The sequence below is a fragment of the Haemorhous mexicanus genome, chromosome 3 (assembly GCF_027477595.1).
Source record: "Haemorhous mexicanus isolate bHaeMex1 chromosome 3, bHaeMex1.pri, whole genome shotgun sequence".
NCBI lineage: Eukaryota > Metazoa > Chordata > Aves > Passeriformes > Fringillidae > Haemorhous > Haemorhous mexicanus.
Window position 1 is genome coordinate 116,350,922 of NC_082343.1, and position 24,018 is coordinate 116,374,939.

A 24,018-nucleotide genomic window follows, 5' to 3' on the forward strand; every position below is an offset into this window, starting at 1 on the left:
AGAGAGCAGGGGGGTGGGGACACCACGAGCTCCCTCTGCTTCTCTGAAGAACAGGACTGGGATCCTCTCCGTGCAGAAAGGGTTAACTCAGCTCCTGGATCAGGGCTTCTTGGTTTTCCCAGCTTTTACAGAGAAGGGGCAGCTGAGAGGCTTTTTAAACTATTTAATTCCAGTTTCAGTGTTGATGTAGGGTGAGACAGAAGAGATGCAAAACTCAGCACCATTCCAGCAGAAGCCACCCCATCTCCTGGTTCCAGTACCTTAGAAATGTTTCCCAGCTTTTGCCACACAATGCTGCTCACACTTCCAGCACCAATCACCTGCATTTTTACTCCACAATGCATCTTTCACAGTTCTAATGCTCTAAAACATCTGGTCCTTCTGCAAGGCCATATTTTGAAACTTGGTGAAACTTGTTCCTGGCTCAGTCTCTCTCTCAACAACGTCATCTCTACTCCTTGGCCTTCCTAAGGCAGCACACCTTACCTCAGAGCTTGCACCCAGATGTACAAGACTGTGTGAGCTTCCAGGCAGGTTTTGAGAATTATTTAAAAATCCATTTCTCACAGTGGGTGATCAATCTGAGCAGCCCAGGCTTGGAAGTTGGCTCCAGAGGTGCCACCACTGTCCCCACCCATCAAGGACTGCCACACTGGGAGGTGATGATCTCCATCCCATCCACATCCTCGTTCCCAGCTGAGCAGGTCACTTCCCACCCTCCTTCCTACCTGCCAAGGCTTCTCCAGCTCTCCCACGTGCACATGTGGGGAAGAAATCAATTAAAAATCAGCCAATCAAGGCTTAATGGAGGTCAGGGAGGGCTCTGCTGGAGAGCTTTGGGAGATGGCAAACCATGGGGAAAGGGAACAACGAGTCCCAAGTATCCCTGAAGCCACCCTGTCACATACATTTATTTTCAACTCCTGAATTTTTTATTTTCAACAACTGAATTTGACCAAATCCAGACATGTTTTGATCAAGAAAGTTGCCTGGGCTGGCACTTAAGACCCTCAGACTGAGATCCACCAGTCCCTCCCCTCTACAGATCAGGCCCAAGTGCTGGGATTATTTCCAAGGGAAGGAGGGAAGGCTGTGCAGATCCATAAATGAATCAATCACATCCTTTATTACCACAGCCTGCAGCTGAGGTGTGAGATCAGACTGGCACTTGCTGCTCTGCAAATGCAACCAGAGATGAGCACGAGGAAGACAACAACTCTGCCTGGTCCCACCAAACAGCATCCCCCTGGAAGCTGGGGCATTTTTTGGGAGTGAAGCTGTCAGAAGGAGTTTGCACTGAGCCAAGCAACAAATGGGGGGTGTCAGACAGGGACACAGCCTCAGGCTGGGTAAAGAGGAGGAATTTCCTCATGGAAAGGGTGGTCAGGCACTGGAAGGGGCTGCCCAGGGAGGTTTGGAGTCCCCATCCCTGGAGGTGTCCCAGGAAGGGCTGGATGTGGCACTCAGTGATGGGTCACAGCCTGGAGGACTTTTCCAGCCTGAATGATTCTGTGATTCTCTCAGCATCCTGGCTCCAGCAGGAATTCTGGCACTGGGCAAGGCTCCGTATGGAAGATACACCCCTGAGGTTCCCTTTGCTAAAGATGACTTTGATCCCGATGTCTCTGAGCTCTGTCTCATTTCATGCAAGGAGAGAAGAGGCTGATCCCAGGCACGCTGGCTCCATGACAAGCAGCCAAGCTCTCTGCCAAGACAGGTGCCAAGGAGAAGCCAAAGGAGCTCTGCCATCACCAGAGATGCCACCCAAAATCTCTGCAGCCCATTCCCAGTGAGATGACATTGGAGTGAATCCCGTGAGCCCGACCACGGCCACGTTTTAAACTCGATTTTCTCAGTGTTTTATCACTACCTGTTCTGGGCAAGCTGAGCTGCTCCACCAAAGTTGGCAGGATCACTGTGGCTCTCAGCCCAGACCTCAGATCTGCTTGGCTGCCCCTACCAAGGACAACCACGGTGGTGCTCATCGAAGATTTCCAAGTGCAGCCTCACACCCAGCCCTGCCCACGCAGAACCTTTTCCCTGCTGCCAACCTCAACTCCCACCACGAGGAAACCCTCCGAGGACAGAAATTCATCCAGCTCCTACTGGCCAGCATCCTGCTTTCCAAAGCCAACAGCACAGATCCAGGCCTTTGGCTCAGCCAGGAGTTCTTCATTTCATGAGAAATAAAATAATCTGGCCTCACTCCGTACAACACGAGGCTCCTCCCGGCCCATTGCCAGAGCCTCATGGGCAGGGAGGAGATGGGATGCCAGCATGGCATTTCCACCAGAGCCAAGACCCTGGGATGATGCCTTTCCTCCCCAAAACCTGCTCTTTTTCCCAACACAGACCCAAAAACTCGAGGAAATGAGTCTGGCACAACACGGGGCTCCAGGGCGTTTGTGGCAGCTCTGGATGAGCTGCAAATCCAGCAGGAATTGCTGCCCTGCACTTTGACACTGTGTGAGCAGGGTGTCAAAGCTCCTTCCAGACACACTGCCAGATCTGAGCAGGCTGGCATTTTGTAAAAAAAAAAAAAAATAGATGTTGTTTTGTGTTTGTGATAATGAATGTTTAAAAAACTGGGGATGCGGAAGTGAAATCACAGATGCACAAAAAGCAGCTCAGAGGTGTTTGGTAGGACAAAGATATTTGGGGTTAACACACTCAGGTCCTGAAAAATCAATAAATGGGAATGGCTGGGACCTCAGCTCCTAAAAGCACATCCAGAGCCATCCTGAGGCAGATCCTGGATCCTCCTGCATCCCACAGGGAATGTGCTCCTCTCGGAACGCGCTCCTCTCGTCTCCCCACCAACCACCCTCACCATTCCCAGCTGGCTCCCAGCTTTGTTCCAGGACTGGATGAGTCCCAGGACGTGCTTGGATGGAGCTGTGGTGTCCATCAGTCCTCACCCATCCCATAGAAATCCTCTGGAATCTGCCCCCTTGTTTGACTTGATGGCACCAAAAAAAAAATTCCATTTATCTGAGCATCCAGCCCAACCCTGACACTCTTAGCAGGATGTTCCCTCAGTCATGCATTGCCTGAGGAGCTGTCCCTGGTTTTCACAGTGGTTTCCCCAGGCAATTCTTCACCTTCTTGTTTTCCCTTTAATCCTCCCTTCTCAAGATGGATTGGGAAGTTGCTGTTATCCCTTTCTCATGTATTAATTATTCCCTGCTCCTTCCTCTTCACCTTGAAACAGCCACAGCCCCTCCTTTATGCCCTGAACCTCCAGCTTGGATACCTCTGACTTAAAGCATCTTCAAACTCTGAATTAAAAGGATTTCTAGACTATTTTAAGACTCATCTCCAGAGGTATGAGAAGGGTATTTAGCTCCAAAGCCATCCAAAGGCAGCGCAGGCTGAATGTAAATTGGCAAAACAGAGGCATTTTAAAAATACGTGTAATTAAATAATGCAACATAAAACCCAGCATAAATTATCCCCTGCTGAGAACAAAACCACACAGGAAGATACCATGGAAAGGCTTTTTTTATGATGCTGTGTCCGTGCACAGAAAATGTGCAAACACTTGGTCTCCCTTTAAACTCCTCAGCTGAGATCAGTGGGTCGCTCCTTTCCGAGAGGAGCAAACAGCTTGAGATCCAAATAAAACTGATTATTTATTCATTTTCATACAGGAGCAGCTGTGCATCTTCCCAGAGAAAGGAAAGGAGAAGGATGCTCCTTTTAACATTAAAGGGATGCAGATCCTGATTTTTATTCTCTGCGTGTTGCTGTTAGTGGCTGTGCAATTAGAGATGCACATGGAGCTGGCTGTCCAATTAGATTTATTTTACAATTAATTGTAATTATTTGGCTCCAAGAAGGTCCCTGGGATAACACGCTGTCATGTTCCAGTACTTCCACTGCTGCAGCTCGTTCCCTCCTCAACTTCCCAAAATTCCTGTGTGTACTTTTCATGAAAGCTCACAGGGAAAAACTGCAGAGTGCAAAGCTCATGATCCAACTTCCACTGGCAGGTCTGGGACCATGAGCCAGATTTACGAGCTGCTGTTTGCTGTGAAGCCAAAAAAAAGTCATTTCAAGAAGAAAGAGCTCGCTCTTTTGAGAGTTTTGACACTGATAACCCAAATTTTTAGTTTGGTGGTGTGTTTTTTTTGCAGTGGAATGGGCAATTCCCAAAGGTGTCATCATGGAATCACAGAATCATTAAGGTTGGAGAGATCAAAGGGGATCAAATTCAAGCATTAAGCCATGATCCACACCCAGCACATCCACATGTTCTAAAGCCACCTCAGGGTTGGGGACTCCAGCCCTGCCCAGGGCAGTTCCAGTGCCTGACCATCCTTTCCATAGAGAAATTCCTCCTGGTGTCCAACCTGAGCCTCCCCTGGCACAGCCTGAGGCCATTCCCTCTCCTCCTGTCCCTGTTCCCTGGGAGTAGAGCCTGACCCCCCCTGGCTGTCCCCTCCTGTCAGGGAGTTGTGCAGAGCCACAAGGTCCCCCTGAGCCTCCTTTTCTCCAGGCTGAGCCCCTTTCCAGCTCCCTCAGCCCCTCCTGGTGCTCCAGCCCCTTCCCCAGCTCCATTCCCTTCTCTGGACAAGCTCCAGCCCCTCAGGGTCTCTCTTGTCACAAAGGGCCCCAAACTGAACCTGGCATTGCAGGTGCCACCTGTGCTGTCCTGACAGATGTCCCTGTTCTTTCTCAATTCTCTCCCAACCTGCAGCTGGATGAACCTGGCTGTTTTCACCTGGCAAATCCTGTCTTGGTGGTCAAGGCCTGAAAATTCCAATGGAATTCTGCCCAGCCTACAAACAGTCCCAGATGCCAGGGCTGAAACACCCCAGGGTGACAATGGATGGCAGCAGGAGTGTCCCCAGCACGGATTCAGCACCAGCAGGACATCTGTACACTGTTATTTGTCAAATCTTAACTTCATCCTCTGTGCCTGTTCTTCCTCTCCAAATACCCCCTGGCTGCTTTCGTGGCAATTTTAACAGCAAAAGTTGTTCTGGTGAAATGGGGACACCTTCCTCACAGTGCCTGTACCCAACCCACTCTGCTAATATTAGGTAAAACACAGAGATGCCATTTGAGACCACTGCTGAGAAAGAGAACACGCAAAAAGAGGGCAGGCAGCAGCTTCTAACTCCATCCAAAAGGTGCAGGGTCACTGTTGGAGCTCAGGGATGAGGGATTCAGATCACTTGTGGGTAGCAAAAACTTCCCAGCCTGGTAAACACCGAGAGCTCAGGAATGATGCGTGCAGCCAGTGAGCCTGGGAACAAATCCCACCCTCCTGCTTCAGATTTGACCCAACTCAGACCCCTGGGATTCAGCAGGAGTTTGGCTGAGCCAGCTGCAGATCCCTGGAGCAGAGAGAGCCTGAGGAGCACATCAGCTTGGAGTGATCACTGCTCTGAACTGGCTCCCATCTCCTGGATCTGTTTTGGGAATTGCAGGGAAGCTGCCACTGCACCAGGCAGGGCAGAGCTGCACAAGGAACTGACTGGGAAAGCCTGGCCTTTTGCTGGCAAAAATATTCATTTTCCCTGCCTGCCTCACTGTCCCAGAGCTGTGTCAGGCCAGGTAGCTCCTTGCTATCCTTTGAAGAGCCTGGAACAGCCACACAAGAGCCCAAGAACCCCTCACAGGCTGCACCTCCCCAACCTGACTTCAATAAACAATCAAAACCCCAAAACTTCTACAGTAGGAAAGCCCAGATCTCCCTCAGCCCATCACCAGCTAATTCCTGCACTTCTGATTTCCCTGGAAGAGGAACATTGCCAGTCCCCTGATCCCTGCTGAGAAGTCTGGCAGCAAACAGACTGAGAGCTTGGGGTGGATCTGAGAGGGGCTGTCACATCTCATCTGTGAGACAGGAGATGGAACAGTCAGGAGGGGGATCAGGAGCACCCCTGAGGTCTCCTCCCCTTGCCAAGCCATCAGAACTGAGCAGCACCAGGTCATGGCATGGGAGGAAACCCAGCAACTTCCATCCTGGAGCCACAGAATTGCACAGCAGAGAGGCAGGAAAGAGCAGAGTGCTGGAAATCCAAGGGCTGTGATCCCAGGGGATTATTGGAAATACCTCCTTTCTGCTCACTAAGTGAGGCAGAGCTTATCTTTCCACACTTTGCTCTTTGGCTGACAGCCCGGCTGCTTTAATTACCAGAGGCTTTCATCAGTGCAAATCCTCTGTATTGTTGTGCAATTACTTCTTCAGCAGGTTCCTCCTGGAGATCTGTCAGACAGGATTTCCACCACAGCAGGAAAACAAAACACCTGACAGAGCAGGTGCCATCATTTGTAAATTTGTTCACATTGGTGCATCTCATTCTTTGGAATACATCACACCCAAGGATGCTCCGAGATGTTTCCAACATTTAAAAGCTCCTCTGACCCATCCCACAAGAGCTTCAGTGCAAACATTTGTATCTGAGGGCATCCAAATGAACATCACAGCCCCACAAAGGGAGGAGGGAATTGGAGTCAGACCATAACTCACTGAGCAGCCACTAAAAACCTGGGATATAGACTCTGATACAAGCAGAGCCAAGAAGCCATCGAGTTTGCAGGCAGGTTATTGGTTTGATGGGAAGAGGACAGTGGATTTATTAATGTTTATGTGGCTGGGAGCAGCAACCATAAAGCACTCAGGCACATAAACTCACTTCTGGCTTCCAGGTGGATTCCAGACCAGGAGCCTTCCAGGGACTTCTGAGATGAGGAGGCTGAGATCTCACTGGGGAAGCTCTGGGTGAAGTGAAGACAGCTTTGCTGCCAGCATGCCTGCCCTCAAATCCACCAGGGAGGGATGAGAGCTCCTTTATGGAATGTCAGGAGAAAAGAACTGCCCCAGCAGCCACACCACAACCCCCAGACTGGCATTTTATCCCTCGTTGTTGCTGTAGTTCCAGGAGCACAACTCATTGGGAACTGCAATTTCCATCAGCTCCAACAGCAGAGGACAGGGCTGGGATGTCCCCCTGAATGTGGCCAAATAAAGGGAGAAACATCTGCCCCAAACACACAATTTTCCCTCCAGGTGGCAGAGCCAATCTGGATACAGGCTCTAGACAGGTTTCTATGAATTTGCCTTTGCTCATAAATTTCAATTTCTGGATCCTAATTGCTGGAATCCTTGGCTAAATCCTGCTTTTAGCTGGCCCATGTCTCACACCAGCCCATCATTCCTCTGCCCAGAAGAGCAGAGAACTCAAGCCATGGGCAATGTCATGTCCTTCAAAGCTTGATTTATCCCAAGGCTTTTGATACTTGCTTCAACAAAATCCAGGAGGGAAAAAATGCTTCCATCAAGAGGCACTTAATAATTAGTGCCAAACACATGGCTGGGATGAATCCAGACTTCCACAAGCCAGTATGGGTTGGGAATTAAGGACCAGCATGTGTTAGAAATGACAGAGATCACATCAATGAGGCACAATTTAAAACAATCCCTTTTAAACATTTCTGATAAAATCGACCTAATTAATACCAGTGGTTTGAAAGCAATTTGTGTTGTCACCTGCATGCAGAGCAAGAGGAAAATGAGCCTTGGTGGAAAGAATTATCCAGTTTATGGCTGTCCTGAAGCTTTTCTTATTCCCTCTCAGCTCTCTCCTGTCACAGCCCAAGATGGGGCTGTCCCTTGTCACAGAGATAAGCCAGGCTCCCCCAAGCCAGGCTCTGGGCAGCTCAGAGATCAAAGCCATGGTCAGGCTGGAAATGGAACTTCCCTGCCCCAAATGCTTTCAATGTGGAGAACAAAACCCATTTCTCTTCCCTCCACGAAGCTCAAACCCCCCAGAGTTCAGCTCAAATGAGCATTCAGGAAGCTGAAGACTTTGCTGAACTATTTGGATGTGAAAGTGTGAGCTGGGAAGATAAAAGCTTCAGATTTCCCAGCTTTCTGCTGTTAGAAAATCTGGGAATAGGTGAAAACAGCATTTCTGTGAACTTACATGGAGACATACAAGTGGATGTTTCAGTGACCAGGTGTGGCTTTCTCTGTGCCTCAGTTTCCCTCTAGTGCCCTCAGCTCCTTGCTGATGGTCCTTTGGCCAATTTCAGGAGAAGGAAAAGAAAATTCTCACATTTTTTAGCAGGACTAACACAGATTTTCATTAATTAACTAAAATAAATGGAATAAATGGAAGTGTCTTTAAATAAATTGAAGGGTCTGATTTTCTCATAGGCTCTAAAATGATCCCCTCACTGTCATCAGGAGAAAAGGCTCCATCCTTTCTGGGTGCTTGCAGTGAAACAACTGATCCCAGGGATTCTGGAGACAGGAGACACCCATCAGGCTTTATCACCAACCACAGTTTGATTTCATGAAAATGGGAAAAAAAGCATTCATGGGTTTGATAAGAGAGCAGCATCTGCTTCCTCACCTGACACAGGTGAGGGAAGGGGAAGGAACTGTGGGGAAAAGGGGCAGGAGAGAGTCCCAAAACCTTGGGAGTAAATCATCCCCTTCTCCTTGAGAGCAGCAGTGTCTTTGCTGATCGATCCACAGAGCTTGGGGAGGCAGCTGGGAGCTGCATCAGACACTCAGCAACAAGCAGTGATTAAAACCTGTCTCCTGCTTCCCTAACCTCATATCCAAGTGGCACCTTCCTCTTTGTAACCTCCTCATGTCCCTCACAGCTGCCTCTTTGATGTCCCAGTGCCCCACGAGGTCCCTCCTGCTCCAGCAAACACAGATTTTCTTTTTTCCTCTCTATTTAATACCCAAATTCCTGACCTCGGCGAGTCCTGCTCCTGTGCCAGGGGATCCATCCGTGTCCTGTGGCACAACATCAACTTATGGCCACTCTGGGAGACGAGGCTGTCTTCACAAATAAGGCAGCCTGTGCAGAATGCACAATCAAATGGCTTTGCACAGCAGAACTGCTCCACCAGGACAGATAAAAGCCTGGGAAGAAAGGAAATGCAGATATCCAGGCTCTGGGACTTTATGGGCAGTGGATGTCAACACTCAGTTCCATCATAACAAAGAGGATGATAAGTAGGTGAAAACAAAAGGAAAAAAAGAGAGGAAATGCACCCACACACTCCATTCCCCCCACGCTTGTCCCAGTGCATGGAATAATCTGGGGATATTTGGTATTCTGTTGGTATTTCAACAGGTCACAATACAAGCCCTAAAAGTAGCAGCAATGCAGCCCTGGAAAATCAGTGTGGGTTTTGCTGCTGCCCTGCCCCTGGTGCCAGGTCCTGTCGTGCTGCTTCTGTCCCCCAGCAGTTGTGACAGAGCTGCTCCAAACAGAGTGAGATGCACAGGCAGCTTTCATGGAGATGTTTAATGGCTTCAGCAGAGGGACTGGCCCCTGTGACACCTTCCCATGTGACAAAACCCACCCAATTATGTCCCCAGCAGCATGCAAGGACACTTCTCTCCCTTGATTCTCCTCCCCAATGCCCCAACCATGATTCCTTTGGGTCACCCACCCCATCAGCTGCATCCTGAGCCAAGGGGATTCGGAGAGCTGGGGCTGCAGGAAGGTTTTATCTGTGGAAAAGCCATCACAAACCAGCACATGGCACAGGGGAGAATGAAGGGATGGGTCTAGGCAGGAGCAGAGAGGACTGTCAGGGTGCTGGAGTTAATATTCCAAGGGCACATTCCGAGGAGTCAGCACTGCTTGTTCGTTATCATCCCGCGGTCACGCATCGCTGCCCCTCTGCTCGGGCTCTGCAGTGACAAGCATCTGGATTTTAGGATTCCCAGGTAAACTAAGCAGCAAATTTGTTCCTTCCTCTGCTGCTACACAACCGAAAAAACCACATATGGAGATGGCAAAACTCACAGGGATTTCAGAACTCGGTTCCCTCCCCGGCAGCGCCGGCTCCGTGGGCAGCAGGTGGTGCTGCAAACCCGACAGCAGCACCCAGGCACCTCTGTGGAACATCTCCCTGCCTTCTGAAAGTGCTCTCATGGAGAAACTGAGCTCACAAACCTGGGATACACTGCTGGAAACGCTGGTGCACTGAATACAGACTGTTCAACCCAGGGATGGGGCAAATCTCCTGTGGGAGGTGACTCGGCGCTAAGAAACAGGGATTTTCTCAGCTGATTTTGTGTGAATTGTTCCTTCTGGAAGTAAACCTGGAGCTCCCCACTCCCATATGCAATCCAGGAGCTCAAAGGAAAGTTGGGTTTTTCCTGATTTGGAACACAAGAGCTGTGAGTCAAAGTAGAGCAGGGAAAAGCAGGATAAAGCTGGGAGGCACCAAAGGGTTTCTGCATGTGAGTCGGCCCAGAAAAACTCAAGTCACATCAGCAAGGAAGAGTTTGGTAAATGCTGAATTACCAAGCTGAACCAGACCCTGAGCTGGAATTTAGGCAAAGCTCCCAGGAAGGAAAAGGATTGACTGAAATGGTGGTGTTGATCAGCATGGAGGTTTTACTCTCTTTTTTTAACTCCTGTTCAGTGTGGTGGTCTCACTCTGGATCACACACACCACTGCAGCTTATCTCGAGCTGCTGATTACTTTGGAAGGTTGGTGCTGCTCTTATCAGAAAACCAAGCTTAAGGATCCAGCTGCTTGCTGAAGGACAAGCAGAGAAGCTCAGGGTGCCACCATGGCCACCAGCCTGTCCAGGTTCTGTCCTCCTCCTCTTAGCCAGAAGCATCCCCTACAGATCCTGCCGTGCTCCTTAAAATGGAGACAGAAAAACCCTTTGAGTCCTGCTGCTGGAAAGGACATGCAAACCTCAGGCATCTGAGCTTTAGAGCCAGCTCAGCACAGCACATTCACAGAGCCCAAAGAGAAGGGAAAGTCAGGACAGCATTCCCTGGCCAGCCTGCTGCTGATTAATAAATGCCATGGCAAGGGACCCGTGTGCAGCCAAACAGGTCTGCAGACCCGGCCGCTTCCGGATGAGCCATTTTCCACAGCTGATTCCTTTTTAAACAAGCAGCTAAACGGAATGAGCCCTCTCAGCCAGCCACCAGGCCAGCAGCAAAGGATGTTACACCACTGGAAGTGGCTGCAGGGATCAAAGGCAGCGACTTATTCTGGAACAAAGCTGGAGGAAGGGATTAGTCACTGCTGGCAGCCACAGGAGCTGGCACTGAACCCAGCCTAAGTGCTCAGAGATGCCTCCAGCGCTCCCAGCCCACCTCAGCCCCAGGCAGGAGGACAAAGCAAACTGCTGCAGGGCTTTTCCAGCCACTGAGGGCCCTCACAAACCCAGCAGAGGGAGAGGAGCTGCAAGTTCTGGCTGTCACTTCTTAGAATCTGAGCAGAGGTTGTGAAAATACAGCTTTGGGCCAAATAAGGTTTAACCCTAAATCACAGAATCCCAGAATGGTTTGGGTGGGAAAGGACCTTAAGGCTCACCCAGTCCCACCCCAGCCATGGGCAGGGACACTTTCCACTAGCCCAGGCTGCTCCAAACCCCCTCCAACCTGGCCTGGAACATTTCCAGGGATCCAGGGGCAGCCACAGCTTCTCTGGGCAACAAAGAATTTCAGCAGAGGCTGTGATGTGGCTGCTGGAGCTGGAACTGCCACACTCCTGTCCTGGGGAGCTCTCCTAAGGCAGTGCTAGAGACAAACACTTGGGGAAAAGTCAGATTTTGAGCTTGCACAAACAAGATTTCTCATTCTCAGCCTTTGGGTTTTGCTGCAATCCCGATTAACGTGAGATGGGAAGAGTTTTTACAGCTTTAAATGTGAGGGTAAAGTGCCAGCATCTGTTCCAGGGGCAGCCCTGAGTGACTACAAACTACTGGATTTCCACCTACTCACTTCAGGCTGGGGACAGGGACAGAATATTTGATCAGACTCCCGTGCAGCTTAGGAATTTTACTGATGTTTTAGTAAATTATGCCATCTATATTTAAGTCAAAGGTTTTTTTTTTTAATCAAATATATTCTGTGGCTCTGTTTATCTCGTTATCCACGAAAAATTCAAAGTTCCAATGCAGCTTTGAGCTTGGCTCCTGATTAATTCCCAGCCCACCAGGGAAAAGAAATCTGCTTGGGAGGACAACCCCAAATCACAGCCAAGCAGCACAGTTTGCAAAAGCAGTTTCAAGGAGCACATCAATAAATAAGTTCAACACATGGAGTAGGAGAAGTCCAGCTCTCCTTTGGGGAATTCTGCTAGCCCAGAGGCACACATCTCTTGCCACCAGCAGGCCCTGGTGGGGTTCAGGACTCTATTTTGCTTCCAAAGGCTCTTTAACGTGCTACAGACATTGCTTTGTCTCATTAGCTTGTCATTTACATAAATGATAAAATGGTTTGGGTTGGAAGGGACCTGAAAGATCATCCAGTGCCAGCCCCTGCCATGGGCAGGGACACCTTCCACCATCCCAGGATGCCCCAAGCCCTGTCCAGCCCGGCCTTGGACACTTCCAGGGATCCAGGGGCAGCCACAGCTTCACTTTCCAGGTGGGAAACCTCTTCCAGTGCCAGCTCCACCGCCCTGGAGCACACAGGAGGTTCATGTGGATTCCAGAATGGTTTGTGTAGGAAGGAACCTTAAAGCCCATCTCATCCCACCCCTGCCATTGGCAGGGACACCTCCCACCATCCGAGATTGCTCCAAACCCCATCCAGCCTGGCCTTGGACACTCCCAGGGATCCAGGGGCAGCCACAGCTTCTGTAGGAAATCTCTTCCAGGGCCTCCCCACCCTCACAGTTGAGAATTCCATCCCAATATCCCATCTAACCCTGCCCTCTGGCAGTGGGAAGCCATTCCCTGTGCCCTGTCCCTCCATCCCTTGTCCCCAGTCCCTCTCCAGCTCTCCTGGAGCCCCTTTATGCTCTGGAAGGGGCTCTGAGCCCTCCCTGGAGCCTTCCCAGCTGAACACCCCCAGCTCTCCCAGCCTGGCTCCTCAGAGCAGCTCCGTGGCCTCCTCTGGACTCAGTGGAACAGCTCCACATCTTTCTGAGGCTGGGTTTTCTTCAATGACCTTCTGGCTTCAGGGGCTTTGATCCTGGATCATGCTGGCACACTGCTGCTGCTGCTGTGCTGCTCCTCAGAGTCAGGTGGTCCCTGGACCCACTTCAATCACAGCCCAAATCCACCCTCATCCCCTCCTCTTCTCCCCTCAAGTTTCCCCACAAAGCTCTGTGTGTGCTTTGGGACCTGAACACGGAGCAATTCCTTGCATCCCAAAGTCACTGGGAGCGTATTTGTTACGCAGAGATGCAGCACCACTGGCAGATCTGAGAGAATTGGATATTCCCCATCAAAAGAGCTTTTTCCCCTCATAAGGGAATCAGAATCACAGCTCCTCACTTTCTTCTGACACTGGCACACACTGGCTTGTGTCTCCTGCCAATCCCAGGTCCCCACCTGCCTCTTCCCCTGGCCAGCACATCCCACACCTCAGCCAGCAAGGCTCAAACAGAGCCTCAACTCTGCTCCCAATGCTCTTGTCACCCTTTTCCAGAGCAGACCTTAGGATTTCTCACTGTCTGATGAAACACAGGGATGTTTTCCATCACTGCCACACCAAACCATCCTTGTAGATGAATGGCACAAACTCCCAACAGGATTAAGCACCCAGTCTGGAGATGGGCTTAGCAACAGGGGGATGGATGCCTGGAGGCTGCTCAGGGTAAACCCTCCTGTGAGAAATCCCAGATTTGGGGTCTTTTAAAAACTGGGACTTAGAAAGACAGGAAGAAAGCAGAGCTATTCTCAGACCAACATACTCCTTCAGAAAGGACCTGGCAGAAGCTCCCTGTGGCCCAACCACTCCACAGTGTCAGCACCCACCTCCCCAAAGCAGGCACACAACAATTCCCTCCTCTGGAACCACACACGTGCTCAAATGCTGGTCCCCAACATCCCCCACAGCGCGTGGCTCGAAGGTGACACAAAGCAACTCCCCAAAAAACCAGCGGGGCTCCAACACAACAGATGTGCAGATGAGAGCCAGGTATAAAAGCCATTATCCTCCATCAACACAAATGCATTTTTCTTTCACAAATAACAGCCATTAGCAGCTCCAAGGAGAACAATCCCCGCTCCGAAGGAGGACGAGGTTTTTCGGCAGACACAATGCAAAGATTTGGTAGAATTTGCAGGTTCAAAAGCACTAATGTGAAAGATTATTTCGCAATTAACCAAGCAATTTTCTCTCCTCATTGTTCCCGGACCATAAGGGTTTTTAAATGTGAGCAGAAGGATTTATTCATCACAATAATAATAAAAGGAAATATTAAATCAATGAATCTCTTTGCATGCAGCATAAAGCTCACATTGCTATTAAGCTCAGTAGCATCCTGTCACATAAACCACACGCAGTTTGTGTATTTAAGCACCATCTCCCTCTTTTATTTTTCCCTTCCCTAATTTGTAAGGCATTATCCTTCCATTTGTCCTCTAAACACAACCAGATTCAGAGCACTCAGTTCTTGTTAGTAGCTCTGTGCCCTTGCTCTCTTTAAGAGGGGAGATTTATATTTAATTTTGATTTTTAACAACGGCCAGTGAAGGAGGTGATGCTGGGATGCTGACAAGGAAAACCTAAAATAAATAAAAATTGGGGGTAGAATTCACTCAAGTCAATGTCCAAGTGAGTACATTTTCATGGGTCTGAAAATGAATGTTGGCTTTTGAAGGTGTCACTTCTTCAGTTTGGCTGAGGAAAAAAAAATAATCAACTCAAATATATGCAAAAGTCAGCGACAACCTTGGGAGCATGGAAGCTCTCACAGTCATGTCAGCCTTGGCTTGTAATTCCTCCTCTGCCATCCCTTGTAATATAAAGTGAGAATTGAGTCTTGAGGTCTTTGCAGTCGACACTAATTCAGTGGGTTCCTCTTTTGTTTTAATAAAAAATTCATCTGGCAAAGTGCAGAAACAGTTACTACTTAGGAATTTATAAGGTGTCAACTGTCCTCACAGGGAGGCACTTAAAGAGCCTAAGGAAAGATTTCCAACAAGTAACAATCTTTAACTTTAAGCATCAAAATTCACATTAGGCTCCTCAAAAGCAATTCGCATTCTCTGAGTGCTAAATACCTGGCACCTCTTGTTTTTCTCCCCTGATAGATGTATCCAAAAGAGGTGCAGACACCTTCAGCCATCCCCCAGGACTGAAGCTGAGCTGACACAGACGACTCCACCATGCAAACCCACCACTGTAGCTACATCTGTCTTACCATGATTGGGACGCCAATGTCCGGCCACAAGAGATCCTCGGAGGGAAGCTTGGGAGAGTTCCACACCACCACAACTTTGTTTAAGTAGGGGAGCCCATTGAGCCTTTCTAGGGAGTTCATCAACACCTCCTCCCGCTCGTAAGTCAACATCACCACCGTGAACTGCTCCCGCGGGACGTTGCCACCCAAAGCAGCCTGGAACTCCTTCCCAGAGCCACCTGCTCCTCCACCAATCGGTCGAAATCCAGTCCCAGACCCCAAAAATTTTGCTTCTGATGGTAAAACGGGGTCAAAGGGAGTGTAGGGGAAGAGGTGGAAAGGCCCCGGGGCAGAATTCCAATTCCTGTAGATATCCATGGCGGTGAGGGTGAAATTGCGGAGATATTTGGGAGAGGCGTAGGGCGGCTCTGTTTCCACGGGCCCCAAGTCCAGGTCACCATTGTCTGCCATATTGGGGTCTGTACCAGCAGCTTTGCCAGACCGGTGGGGGATCTCCACGGCGGGTTCTTCTCGGATAGGAGCAGCCGGGATTTGGATTCGAGTCCTTATGATAGCTAAGACTGTGCTGAAGACGTTGTCGGAGGTGGAGAAGTAGGTCTCCCACAAGAAGCGGCCCTGCCTCCTCATGGCAAGGAGATCGTTGTCAGAAATGCTTCTCAGAAGAAAGTGCACTTCTGTGATACGTGGCTTTGGTATAATTAAGGCTGCCTCGTTCCACCGGATCACATCGTTGTAGGGTAGCTGAACTTGCTCTCCGAGAACCACCGGGATGGCCCCGACTTCCAGAGCCTCAAACAGTCTCATGGTACACCCGGCGGAGATCACTAAATGGGTGTCCCCGGGGGTGATGATCAGTGCAAAAGTAGAAAGCTTCAGTAGCTCTAGTCTGTCGTCCCTTTCTCCACACAGAGCCCACTCAGTGGGCAGACTCGCCTTAGGCTGGTTCTTACACGTGAACTCCACCAGAACAAAGTCCAGCTTGCTGTCCTGAACGGCCTTCAAGGTGGTGATGATCCGGTCGTCGTAGTCGGCCGGGGCGTTGCCTTCGATCTCCTCTTCGAAAGAGCGAACCTCCTGCAAGCTGGAGCGGAGGGACTCGATCTTCTCCCCCTGGAAACTGAACAGGTACTTACGCTTGACCGGCACCTGGGGCGGGATCTCCAGGAAGTTGGGCTCGGACATGGCGTGGACCAGAGGTGACACCACGATGTCAAACCCCGGCCGATACTGGGCGTCGTAAAAGGTGGACTGGGCGATCATGGCGCGCCCCGTGCTGATGTTGTAAATGAAGTTCTGAGTTTCCGACTTCCTCGACAGATTGATGATGAGATGGTTGTGTCCATCAGTCCTCCAATATGGCAAAGAGTGCAACTGTTGCTCTAGTTCAGTAGGTTTTGGCATTACGGGCTCTTGCATTTCCCCCACTAAAATTATATACACGCAAGCAATATTTGCATTTTCAGTAACATAAACATTAGTTCTGACAGTCGCCTCAAAGGCCTGTTTAATTAAAGGGTCTAAGGAGCTACCAAAAGGGAAATCGTCACTGTTGTAGACATAGACTGGAAAGCCAGACGTCAGCGGGCAGCGTGAGTAGTCAAAGCAGTTGTGCAGCCTGCAGTTCCTGTTGGATTTTGGCAGGGGGAAGGTCGCATCGTCCTTGTCTGGCAGCAGCCGGATGGGCAAGGAGAGCTTGGGCTGGTTCTGAGCCATCAGCTCTTTGTAGGAATGCTCAGTCTGACTGATGACGTTCTTCAGCTGCAGCAGGTCCTGCTTGGCATTTTCAATGCTCTTCTTGCAGGCCTCGATCTTCAAGTTGAGCTTGGCGATCTCGCTGTTGAGCTCCTGCCGCTTGGCCTCGAGCTGGAGCAGCTCCTCGCTGACCGACTCGCGGATGCGGCACAGGTCCTGCACGTGCTTCACCTCGCACAGCTCGTTGCCGGTGCGGGGGCCGAAGATGCGCTTGCCGGCATCGTCCGCGTCGTCGATGGTGGTCAGGTAGTAGTGGGCAATGAGGGGGAAGAAAACGAGGATGACAAAGAGGGTGAAGCTAAGCCAGGTGAGCCGGATCCGACTGGACCACCTCAACACCCACGGCTGGCCTCCGTTCCCCACTCCCCCATTGCGCAACATCGTATAGCCAGTCATGAGTTCCAAAGTCGCCGCGCGCGCAATCACGTTGGATCAGTAGCCATAACCAAAAGAGTTTTTACAGCGAGTCTCTCGAAGGGAAATGTTATTGTGCCTGCTCAACAAGAAGCCAATGGAAGGGGAATTTCATCTTCTTGCCGTGCCGGCGGCTCTTCCACGGTCGTTTTGCTGCAGGCGCAACTTCTGATCCCGTTAGACTCGATCATTGACCTTCTCGCCCACCCCCAGCCCACCCTTGGTCCGTGGGCAACCTTTGCTGGAAGTGTCACAGCGTTGTCATGGTGATTCAGAGTTGCAACCGGCAGAAGAAAAACGCAGTGGGACCGAGCCAAACTCTACCGCTGCTGCCGACATCCTGCATTACCATCCAATGAATATGCAGAGGCAGCAGCCGTCGTGCAGACGGAGCCAGAAGGGACTCGTAGCACTGTCAGTCGCTCTCATCGCTGCTGGGAGGGTGAAGCTCTGCCATTCCTACAAGAGAACAATCACACAGTCAGGCAACACAACCAAAACGGCCCACCAGTGACATAAGACATGGTTGGATTTAAAAGCAATTGTCCTCTCTCAAAAGAACAACCTCTGGGCTGTCACCTGAGAAGGCGGTGGGATCCATGAGATGCGGACACACAGCTTCCTCCAGGCACTCTGCTCCTCATCAGGGTCCTGTAGGGTTGCTCCAGACCACACAACCTCCTCGGCTCTGGACCTGGATCCCTGTTTTTCCCACCTGCAAGGCCCCCCTCTCTTCACATCCAAACCAGAGGCGCTGACGTACACCTGCTCTCCCTGCCCGCCCTGCTCTGATCCCGGGATGCAGCAGTGCTGGGAATTTGCACTGCATAACTGAGTGTAATCGCCATTGTTCTGCTCTGGTGACTAGAGCTGATGAGGAATTTTTAGATGGAGTGTTTTGCTTTCATTTCCTGCTGGAAAATTTTGATTCATTGCATGAGAAAGTTTAAAGGGAACGTACTTGTGTTGGTTACAATTAACTGGCTGGCTGCGTATGAGGGAATTTCTGGTCAACACTGGAAAAGTTTACACCGTACATCAAAGCAAAGATGCTGAAGTTAGGATCTGCTGGAAACCTCTTGGGAGAAATTGCTCCCTGTGAGGGTGGCACAGGGTGCCCAGAGAAGCTGTGGCTGCCCCTGGATCCCTGCAAATGTCCCAGGCCAGGGTGGACAGGGCTTGGAGCAACCTGGGATCATGGAAGGTGCCCCTGCCCATGGCAGGTGGAACTGGATGAGTTTTAAGGTCCCTCCCCACCCAATCCATTCTGTGATTCTACGGAATTCAGCTCTGACTCAGCTCTAGGCCAAGGGATTTAAATCTAGGCCACATCAATATGCTGTCACTAGAAAATCTCCCCTTTTATTGGCATCCTCCAAGGTACTGAAGTTTCTGGGATATTCTTTCACACACTGGACTTCCCACACCACTGATGAATATAGAGCTGGGCTTAGCACCAGCTCCTGCACGGCCTCAAGAGAAGCTCATTCATTTCCGTTTCAATTTTTAATTAGAAGAAAGCCATCCACGCTGGTGACGGTCATTTTTCACTAAATCTATTTAATGCCCTTCTCATCTACTCATCAAGAATTCCCAGAAAGAAGGTGAGGAAGCAAATCTCAGCTGAAAGAGAGATCTGGAAATGGGCCAAAGCAAAAAAGTTCACCTTAAAGCAGCAGAGAGAAGTCAGGAGGAATTTTCAGTGTTGTACTCAAGCACACGTCAGAAAAAATAAAGGGGAATTTTAATTTTAACCATGAAAAATCATCATGAAGAGGGAAAATTTGTGGGGTAATAAAGCACAATCCCCAGGGCTATTGTTACACAGCCATTTGTTGTCACTTACTTAACACCCCATGATTAAATGGGATTTCCATCCCCTGCCACAAACGTGACCCACAACCCAGTTGCACAGCAGAACGAACGCTTAAAACTAAGGCAGATTTTAAATTCATGACATTGGCAAACAGCAGTGGCGTAAATCTCAGAAAGCCAGGAGGATAAAGGGGCTAAAAAGTCAGCAAAAGGCTAAATCAGCTTTCTTGGATCTTGGCAGCACATGGCTGTGGGCAGATGGGAGGCTCCAGCCTCTGGGGCTGCTCTGCCCAGCAGCAGGATTTTAGCAGGCACCAACATGCAACCAAAAGCAAAAAAAAAAAAAAAAAAAAAATTAAAAAAAAAGCTTTTATTTTATTTTTCTTTCTTTCTTTCCCCCCCTTTTCAGGCCCTCTGCAGGAAGTGAAGCTCATGCTGGGTGTGTGTGTGTGCCAGGCCCTGCTATTTCAGGTCTCATGGGGGCTGCAAAGATCCTCCAGTTGCCACCAGTTTTCTGCAAACAGCTGGCCAGGAGATGAGCTGCCCTAATAATGCTATTCCTGAGAGAAATGCCAAAGCACACACTCACTTGAACACCACCAGAATCTAAAAATCAGCTTAACTTCAAGGGACACGTGGGGAAAACAAGCTTTGCTGGGTTTTTATTTGGGGTGCCATGGGGTAAGTGGGGTCAAACGCTGCAGGGTGTTGAGGCAACACAGAAATGAGGGATCATACATGTGGACACGTGGACACATTGCTTTGGGCTGGTCACAAAAAACAGCAGCCTCAAAGGTAGGACTGCATCAAAATCTTATTCTTTTGTGGTTACCTTGCCTATTTATAAGCCATAATTGGTAATGAAATGGGAAACTGGACTCTCTAAAATGGCAACTGGGGTCCTTGAAAAGCCAAATCCGTCACGCCCCACCTGATCCTCAGCAGCTATTCTGCCAGAGTGGCTCCTCTGCTCCTTCCCTTCCTTGACACAGAACAAAATTCATCCTCCTCACCTCAAAATATGGGTTGTAAATTAAAAATATCCGTGTGCTCAGAAGTCTGAGGTTGCCAATGTGACTCCATTGCTCTCCTGGAAAACACCACAAGGGAATGACCAGAGCAGGCTGAGGAGGGATTTAAAATGCACCACACGTGGCTTGGGATTAGCTAAAAGTATGGACTGTCAGTTTGAAATATGTGCTGGTGATAAAATGAGCACTTTAGACACACTCCTGGACTCTTCTTCACTATTAAGACTTTATTCCTCATCAACTCAATCGAGCCTGAGGTTGTCACACGTTGCCATTAGGACTTATAAAAAAAAGACAAAGTAAAAACCCAATCTGTGGTCTTATCAAGAGAAACTTCAGGGCTGTGTTTAGCAGCCCTGGGGGAAAAGGCTGCTGATTTCCCAACGTTCTCAAAAAGAAATTTGGGAGAAGGAGAAGCAGGATAGCTGCTGGGCTTTCCAGCCAACCCATCCCTCTCACTCCCAAGTACTATTTAGTTCTTTAAACTCACCAAGCTCCACGCTGAAAACTCTTGCTGATGTTATAGCACAGTGTTGCTGCCTGATGGAGCCGATTACACACACACAGAAAGAGGCAGGAAGAGCTCTGAGGGGATCAGAAGATCAATAATTACCAGAGCCTCTTCCCAAATGCCAACCTGACTGAATCCTCAGGCACCACAGGTTTGCACACTGTAGCCCTTTCTCCCATGAAACTCAGCTGCTCAGAGCACCTTGTCAAAGCCTGGGCTGCACTCCCAGCTTTCCTCAGCTCCACAGCAGGCACTCCCTGTGCCACTGGAGTTATGGGAATTACCTGAGGTTCTCCCTCTTTTTGCATTTCTAGAAACAACTCAGCTGGTCTGATCTGGGAGTGTTTGTGGAGCCATTACTCTGCAAATGTTCAAAGACTTGAGCACACCTACTCCTCCCTGCTTACACCTCTGTTATACAGCTTGCTATAAAATTAGGGAAATGCTGCTCCTTTCTCAACATATTTGTGAACAGAGCCTGGAAAATTTAAAACTCATGGTCCTTCAGAGCTCAGCAGAGCAATGCACAACCACGAGGCAGAACGTGGTGGCACAGACTGCACTGTGGGGAGGAAAATCCACAGGGATCCTCCTGCACCCACTAAATCAGAGTTCCCAAACTCTCTGTGTGCACCCATACTCATCCTGACTCTCTTTCCTTAAGAAATAAGGGGTCTACAGTGTTATCATCCACAAAGTTCTGCTGCTCTCCATGGAGAACAAACACCTCTGCCACGTCAGCTCCCTCCTGGCAAAGAGACAAGCACCTCAGGGAGAGTGGAAGTGGCTCCCATGCTTTATCTGAGCTTGGAGAGACACCTTCCATTACCAAGTCTCTCTTTCATCAGCATTAGGAATGAAATCAAAGAGAGGAAATAAAAATACAGCATATTCTCCCCTTGAGAGCAGGCTGTAGTGGAAGAAAACAAACTCCAAACAACTCTTCAGCAATGATAACTTTCTATCTCCTAATGCTCTCAAAGGGAAGGATTACATCCCAAATCTCCCAATCCCTTTGGGAACAGGAGCAGTTGAACAAGGAGAATAAATCTATCAGGTGTGTGCTTTAAGGTACAGTTGGTTGGGAGCAGATCCATCAAAGGAGCAGATGGAAAATTCACTCTGAAATTGCATGCAGCAGTCTTAGGGATCATCCTGAGGGATTTGTACCATCTCCAGAGCTCACAGGTACAGAGCAATTCCCCCAGGCTGAGATCAATGCTGTTACATGCACAGGTAAAAGGTCCTGTAATCTGGAAATTCCAGGGATAAACTGCATCCCTGCCTTCAGGGAGTTTTATCCAAACCAAGGAACATTCTGCACGTTTGCAGCTCCATGCAAAGCCACACCTGCTCCCAGCCCTGCTCCTCAACCACATGGGCATGTGGGGGATAAAGGGATCCTGGAAAAATGCTCCAAGAGCCCCTCCATGTGCTCATCCTGGAAAAGTGGGAAACCACAAGTGCTGAAGAATGCAGTGGCTTTAAAAGTGGCATTTGAGGAACTTTGAGTTTTCCACCCCAAGTTCTTGGGGAAGAAGGGCACTCCTGTCACCACAGCACACAAGTGATGTTCTCCTCTGTCCTCCCAGCTGCAGGGAATGATGAGGGAAAAAGCAGGAAGAGCCAACAGATCCACACCTGGCTCCAAGCAGGTGGAATTTTGGAGCTTTGGATCATGGATTGGTTTACACCACACCAGGTCTGGTGGCAACAGACAGGGTTTAGCTGTTTCAAAGGGAGAAAAGGATCATCCTGGAGGAGTTAGGAGGACTCAGGGAAAGAGCTTTAAATAGGATTTGAAGGAGGATATGAGGCCAACAGATATCCAAAACTTGCTGGACAGTGCCCAGGTTCAGAGACATCCCGAGGTCCTTCCCACCTAAATGATTGTATGGCTCTGTGTCCAGGCTCCCAGATGGCAGCAATTCAGAAATGTGAGGAGAAACCTGGAGTTAAGATGTCCTGGGCCTGTCCCCAGCTCTGACACCACCTCTCTCCAGCACCCAGAGGAAATCAGGCACCTCCACCTCTGTCTCCACAAAGCAAAGGTGACCTCAAACACTTCAAGGCAGACAAGTGAAGAACTGAGTCTGGCTCTCAGCTTTGTGTTCTCATCTGGGCATGAACAAGGTCATGCTCCAGGAGATGCTCAGTGTTGAGAAAACACAGAAACCTCTCCCCCAGGTGCTCACAGGTGAGGGCACCTGAGCTCTGCCCTCTGCCAAAGGCTGTCCCCGCTCCTCAGCCTGAGTGCTTCACAAACACTCATTAATTCTGATGAAATCCTGGAGACAGCAAAACCACATCCTGGTTTTAGTGAGCAGGTAGTGGAGGTGTGGAGAAACAACTTGCCCAAGGTCACTTGAGAAGCTGAGCCAGTTTGGGATTCACTGCACATCTCCTCGTCCTGTCCACAAGATCATCCATCCTCCCAGCCTGCCTTCCTCCAGTGGATTCCTTCTCCAGTGCCTTTCTGCTTTTTGCATAATGCATTGTGAAATCTACTTTACATATAGAGCTTTTAGCTCTTAAATTTATTATTTAGTGTTGTTTTCTGGTAATAAAGCAGTCACAGTGTTTTATTTATTCTTCCAGGCTGTACACAAGCACTTCTCTGCTCAAAGGAACATCCAGCTTAGGAGCAAATCCTTCTGTGTCCTGTGGGATGGAGGGGCAAAAAATCCTGGATGCAAAGCTCACCCCCCTCCTCTCCAAAGCTCAGAGCAAAGGACCACAGGGCAGAGTTTTCCAAGAAAGCTGGAAAATCCTACAACCACCATGGCTGATGTTGCAGTGCTCACCACATTCCCGCTTACAAAGTGCTGAAGATATTTTGGGACGTGGGAAGCAAACCAAGGATGCTCCAGGATGCAGTGGCACAAGCTTTTACTCGCTTCTAAAAGGGATAAATTAGGTGTGGGAGGAAGCAAAGCCTCTCTTTGCTTTTACCTTGAAGTAATTAATGAACAAGAATTCTCTTGAGCCTAAACCACAGCCAAGAGCCGGGCGCTCCCCGTCACATGAGAGAAGCCTGAGGAGGTCAACTCCAGGCAGGAAGAGAGGGCTGATTTCCCAAACACTGACTCCATAAGACAGCTCAAATCCTTGGTATTCTTTGTGGTTTCCAGCCCCAGATAGCTCAGGCACGTTATTTTCCCCAAGGCAAAACCACAAGGCTCTCTCCCCTCCCTAAAACGCCCTCGTTGCTGCTCCCACAGCAGGAAATAACCACGAGGCAGGTTCAGGCTCCTGCTCTCTGACAGAAGCTTCAGGTCATTAAGCACAAATTTAAAAGTTTCATTGTCCTGGGGAAGTTATAAGGAGAAGGAAATACTGCTTGAAAAGCACAGAAACACACAGAGAGTTTAACAGCATCTCACT

General features: G+C 49.5%; 1 protein-coding gene across 9 annotated transcripts in view; it reads right to left on the reverse strand.

Annotated features, from left to right (window-relative positions):
• EXTL3 (exostosin like glycosyltransferase 3) overlaps positions 1–24,018 on the reverse strand; it is a 136,138-nt gene that overhangs the window by 10,334 nt on the left and 101,786 nt on the right. For all 9 annotated transcript variants that reach the window (XM_059843132.1, XM_059843134.1, XM_059843129.1 and 6 more), the window contains one exon: positions 15,112–17,736. In XM_059843132.1, coding sequence (XP_059699115.1) covers positions 15,112–17,259 — 2,148 coding nt within the window. In that variant the 5' untranslated portion in view covers positions 17,260–17,736. The remainder of the gene's footprint in view (positions 1–15,111; positions 17,737–24,018) is intronic.